The sequence below is a fragment of the Hylobates moloch genome, unplaced genomic scaffold (assembly GCF_009828535.3).
Source record: "Hylobates moloch isolate HMO894 unplaced genomic scaffold, HMol_V3 SCAFFOLD_5, whole genome shotgun sequence".
NCBI lineage: Eukaryota > Metazoa > Chordata > Mammalia > Primates > Hylobatidae > Hylobates > Hylobates moloch.
The window spans coordinates 20,171,870-20,177,869 of NW_026652280.1; the positions used below are offsets into that span (position 1 = coordinate 20,171,870).

General features: G+C 44.7%; 1 protein-coding gene across 1 annotated transcript in view; it reads left to right on the forward strand.

The window, feature by feature from the left end:
- The window catches only part of CCBE1 (collagen and calcium binding EGF domains 1), a 261,568-nt gene extending 256,327 nt beyond the window's left edge, over positions 1-5,241 (forward strand). Inside the window, exons 8-11 of the mRNA XM_032152134.2 lie at positions 1,250-1,389; positions 1,488-1,523; positions 2,921-2,956; positions 4,932-5,241. Of these exons, the coding sequence (XP_032008025.1) occupies positions 1,250-1,389; positions 1,488-1,523; positions 2,921-2,956; positions 4,932-5,165 (446 nt within the window). The 3' untranslated portion in view covers positions 5,166-5,241. The remainder of the gene's footprint in view (positions 1-1,249; positions 1,390-1,487; positions 1,524-2,920; positions 2,957-4,931) is intronic.
- The last annotated feature ends 759 nt before the right edge of the window (positions 5,242-6,000 follow it).

A 6,000-nucleotide genomic window follows, 5' to 3' on the forward strand; every position in this document is an offset into this window, starting at 1 on the left:
GGCTTTATTGTCACTATATTTACTTTGTGTTCCACAGTCTTCAAATAATTCCTCCAATGGTAGGATGCTGTTACCTTATGCTTAGTGGAGGCCTAGGTTACCAGTGGATTTTTCTCAGTGTTTATACTCTGAGCTTTCAGCAGCCCCTACACACACACACCTGTGCCACAGAAGGGTTCTCTCCCCACACTGTAGATTGCTATTACTTACTCCATGCTAGAGCTATGGGGCAAAGGGACATTTTCAGTTCTCCTGCTCCAGCTGCAATCCTAAGCATGACCTATGCTTCTGGGCCTTGGGGTGAGATGATCTTCCCCACATCCCCCAACTCATCCCCCACCATGCCTTGTATCTGTGGCATATCTTGGCCAGAAGAACATTTCCTACCCCTCACTAAGAAGTAAGGGATCTTTCTCTGGGGCCTGCAAGAGAGAGTGAGTTTGCTGACCCACCCAGTGCCTTGAGACATTTGCACCAAAAGGTTGAAAGTAGGTGGGTTACATAGTAAGACTTGTTTTAGATGTGTCATCCCTATAGAAATGTCAAAAATGGGCAAGGGGTGAAAAGACTGGTGAGGGGCAGAGAGACTAGCAACGAGGCAAGAGTCAAAGCAAATATATGGAAGGCCTAGCAGATGTTTTAGTACTTACTATGTGTGAAGTACTATACTAAGTGGTGTGTGTATATCTGAAATCTCATTTAATACAACTATTCCGTAAGGAAGATTTTTGTTAGCCCAGTTTTACAGATGAGATGAGAAACTAAAGCTCAGATAGCTCAGGCAACTTGTCAGATTCAAACCCAAGTCTCCCTGATGCTAAAACCTGTACTCTTAACTGCTCTCCAGCAATGATCACCACTTCTCTGTGGTGGTGGCCACTACTCTGCTGTGATCCAGTGGATAGAAGGGAGCAGACAGCTGTGAGATGTTAAAGAGGTAAAATGCATGAGACCTGGCCACTGATTCAAAAAGGGGTTTGCAGGAATAGGGAAATATAGAGGAAGACTCTCCAGTTTTTGGCTTGAGTGGATGTGTGACTGGCAGTCCATGAAAAGAGAGGAAGATGGGGAAGCCGCTTTTGATCGTATCAAGTTTAAAATGCCCATGGGACAGCCTGATGCAGATGTCAGAAGGCAAAGGCAGAGAGAGTACAAAAAGAAATGGCTGCAGGGGCCCTGGACTCTTGTTAGCCAAGGCCCTTTGTCCTTCTCCTGTGCTGTGAGCTAATGAGGTGTTCTTTGATTACAGGCTCACCAGGACCAAAGGGAAGCCCAGGCTTCCCCGGTATGCCAGGCCCTCCTGGGCAGCCCGGTCCACGGGGCTCAATGGGACCCATGGGACCATCTCCTGATCTGTCCCACATTAAGCAAGGCCGGAGGGGCCCTGTGGTCAGTATCTTATCAGAGATCCGCTTCCTGTTTGGGGGAAAATGTGTTTTTGTCCCCTGCTTTCGCCTGTGGTTAAACCAGATCCTTTTGTATTATAGGGTCCACCAGGTGCACCAGGAAGAGATGGTTCTAAGGTAAGCCTTATGAGTGGTCCTCACAAGCTAAAGGTCTCTCACTTTCGATTTTTTTGTTTTGTTTTGTTTTTGTTTTTTGAGATGGTCTTGCTTTGTCACCCAGGCTGGAGTGCCGTGGCACAGTCTTGGCTCATTATAACCTCTGCCTCTCTGGCTCAAGCCCAAGCCTCCTGCCTCAGCCTCCTGAGCAGCTGGGACCATAGGCATGCACCACCACTCCCAGCTAATTTTTGGATTTTTTTTTTTTTTTTTTTTTTGAGACAGAGTCTCGCTCTGTCACCCAGGCTGGAGTGCAGTGGCACGATCTTGGCTCACTGCAAGCTCCACCTCCCGAATTCACGCCATTCTCCTTCCTCAGCCTCCCAAGTAGCTGGGACTACAGGCGCCCGCCACCACACCTGGCTAATTTTTTTGTATTTTTAGTAGAGACAGGGTTTCACCGTGTTAGCCAGGATGGTCTCCATCTCCTGACTTTGTGATCCGCCCACCTTGGCCTCCCCAAGTGCTGGGATTACAGGCATGATCCACTGCAACCAGCCTAATTTTTGGATTTTTTAGTAGAGATGGAGTCTCGCCATGTTACCCAGGCTGGCCTTAAACTCCTCAGCCCAGGTGATCTGCCCGTCTTGGCCTCCCAGAGTGCTGGTATTACAGGTGTGAGGCACCGCTCCCGGCCTGAAGGTCTCTCACTTTCTACCTCTTGCACTGACATCCAGGAAAGCTCACCAGACACTGTTTACCAACCCCATTTTGCATACAGCAAAAGTGAGACACAGATGCCAGATATAATTTTTTCCCGAAAGCTGGGAACAAAATCAGAAAAGCCATTGTCTTCAATTCCAAAACCAACCCCAAAGACAAAAACAGCCACCACAACCACTCATAGGAAAAATGACCCCTATAAATTTTAAATGAGCCTCTGTGTTGTGATCCTCACATGTGTTTTTCTCTTTAACCAGTGTTGCTTTACAGGATAGCTTTTTGTGTGTTTGCATTTCTGTGAGATTTCTCAGGAACAGGAGATGCTCCATTCTTTTTGCAAGCAGGGTTGTTCCCCTCTGAGAGCTGCCTGCTCTTTTTTGCCTCACAAAGAAGTCAGTGTGAGTTACTTCAGAAAGTTTGTTACTCCACATGCTGCTGGGAAATATGAACATTCCTCTTGCCAAGAAGGTTTGAAAATATACGGGCTTGAGGGAAATCAGAATGACAGACACTTGACACAAGCAGTCCTGTTCAAATAAGTGGTCCCGTGAGTCCAGCTCAGTTTTACATATGCTTTCTATAGAAAATATTTGTTGTTTTGTGCAGGGAAGTGGTTATGGTGGGTGTATAAATAGACACTATTGTTGGGATATCCATGTGCTCTAGAAAGCTAACCCTGGCCTTTCTGTTTTTAGGGGGAGAGAGGAGCGCCTGGGCCCAGAGGGTCTCCAGTAAGTAGCACTCTGTGTCCTGCTTCCCCAGGGGAACATTCTCAGGGATGCAGCTCTGATGAGCCTATAGGTCGGTCTAGTAGCAAAAGCCCGCCCCTTCCTGATGCCACTCAGCCCACCCGAACAGAACTCTGTGGTTAGGAAGGGTCATAGAAGCCCTTAGCTGCTAGTTTGGATTTATTTTTCAAATTTGTTTTCTGTTGTTGTTTTTTCTTTTGTCATGGCAAATCTTTATTTGAAATGTCTTTCCTAAAGCTCAAAACCCTGCTATGCCATGAGTCTGTTTCCAAGTATTATCATAAAACATTTGAAAGGTCTAGGAAAGAAATCTATGGGTTTAAATCATAACTCTGCATACTTGAGAATTTAGCCACTGCTACAACCCTAGCAGGCCAGATGGCCATCTCCTCTTAAAAAGTGCAAAACCACGCAGGGCTGTTTAGGACCTGAGAATAAATTAGCTGCATAAATGCATAGTACCTGGGAGATTAAAAATGAGAAATAGTAGTATTCAAAAGCATAGAAAATTCAAACCACTTCACTGCTTCTGAAGAAGTATCATTTCTGAAATTCAACACCTGTGGCCACAGAGGTAGGAGTCGTGGGTTCCCATCTCAACTCTTCTACCTGCTAGCTTTCTGACCACGGGCACATCACTGAGGGTCTCTGGGCATTCATTCCCCTCACTGTGCAGTGGCGATAGTGGAATCTGATCTGCCATCCCTAAGTGGCTATTGTGAGGGTCAAATGATATGAAAATACTGTGCCTCTCTTAGTGCTTTACGGCGTAAGCTCTGCTTCCATGGTGCCCGCTGCTGTAGCAGCAGTTGTGGGAGATGATAACAATTTTACTACAAGCGCGCTACAAGCTTCTGACAAACCCAGAACATGTGTGTTTATGCATTTCTTTTTTACCATACCCCACACAGCGCTATATGAAATTAAGGCTTAGTAAATACTATATGATGATAAAGGATACTCAATACATAGAAAACTTAGGAAAATTTTGTTTGGACCTTTCCTAGTCAATGAGGAGTTGACGTCTTTACAACATGCTCTCAACTTCATTTAGTTTGTGCTTATAGTCAGCCATCTTATAAACATTTTAATAATTTTGCTTTAAAAAAATAACAGCATTTTTTTTTTGAGACAGGGTCTCACTCTGTCACCCAGGCTGGAGTGCAGTGGCACAATCTTGGCTCACTGCAGCCTCGACCTTCTGGGCTCAAGCGATCCTCCCACCTTAGCCTCCCAAGTAGCTGGGTCCACAGGTGCCCACCAGCACACCTGGCTAAATTTTTGTTATATTTTTTGTAGAGACAGGGTTTCACCATGTTGTCCAGGTTGATCTTGAACTCCTGGGCTCAAGCTATCCATCCATCTCGGCCTCCCAAAGTGCTAGGATTATAGGCGTGAGCCACCACACCTGGCCCAGATAACATTTTTGAATATGTATTATGCTCAAAGCCTTTACACGTATTTACTTACTGAAATCCTCACTTATGAATCCTACAAAACCCTACGAAGTTGGAACTATTATTATCCCCATTTTACAGATGGGGAAACTGAACCACAAGAAATTAAGACCACGCAGCTAGTAAGTGGCAGAGATGAGATTCAAATCCAACACAACCCAGTCTCTTAACCACTGCTCTGCTGCCTTCATAAGCATCTTCCAGACTGCTTTGGAAAGTAACCTAGGAGAGTTATTCTTATACCCTTTCCTCTACTGGATTTGATAAAGAGTTAGGAGGGAGGAAAGGTGAATACATCATCAAAGCTCATGTGAGAAGTGAGAGAATTAGAAAACAATATGGAGGACCCCCAGGCTCCTGTAGCAGTCCTCACATTGACTCCATTTGGAGCACAGAGTTATTGAGAAAGTAGTTGCCAGCAAGCAGCAGGTCAAGTCATGGAGCCCCGGAGGCCATTGCTGTCTGTCGTATTCTAGCTTTGATTCCTCCCATGTACACAGGGACCCCCTGGTTCTTTCGACTTCCTGCTACTTATGCTGGCTGACATCCGCAATGACATCACTGAGCTGCAGGAAAAGGTGTTCGGGCACCGGACTCACTCTTCAGCAGAGGAGTTCCCTTTACCTCAGGAATTTCCCAGCTACCCAGAAGCCATGGACCTGGGCTCTGGAGATGACCATCCAAGAAGAACTGAGACAAGAGACTTGAGAGCCCCCAGAGACTTCTACCCATAGCACATCCCAACACCGTCATTGCCAAACGAAGAGAAAGATCAACTCACCTGCAGTTAAACCATCTAAAGAGAAAAAACACCACTGGAGACCTAGAAAACATACATTTTTCTCTTCTCTTCTCCTGACATTCTCCACTCCTCTTCTTCCAAATACAATACTGTTTTCAGAGTCCCCTCCTAGGACTGCAGACACGAGGGAGTGAATGATTGATTTACCTGCTTCTCACTGAGAGTCCGTTGGGGTGGTTTGCGTTGTAACTTTTCTTTTACATCCTATTTTTCCAGGAACTTTGGATTTAAGTACTCTCACAGTGTCTTAAATCATAAATTCTTGAAGTTAAATTTGGCAGAGTATTAAAAGGGGGAAAATGGCAAAGTGAGCTCTAGGAAAATGTGAGGCTACTTCTGAGATGTGTGTTCAGAATAGAACATAACTCCTCTAGTATCAAAATTAGGGCTCTTTACTTAAAAGGGGTGGGGAGGACAAACGTGTAGATGTACTTTGGTGGAGAATTCTTTTTCCTTGTGCTTCTAGGAGACTTTAAATATTGTATCCGCTTGTCAAACCTTGTTTCCCAAATTCAATTAAAGAGAGGAGAGAACTGAATGGCATTTAGAGAAGATAGAAAAGAATTACAGTCATATATTTACTGTTATATAGATCGCCACATTCTAAAATTCAAATATGGTGCTTAAGGTTTCATCCCATGCTTATCTGTAAGTATCCTATTTAGGGAAGAAGATTAAACTCTTTTCAAAAAACAAAGTGAAATGCCTGGATTCACACTAAAACAATGGGCTTTGGTTTGCTAGAATATTTTAAAGCTGTTTAATCA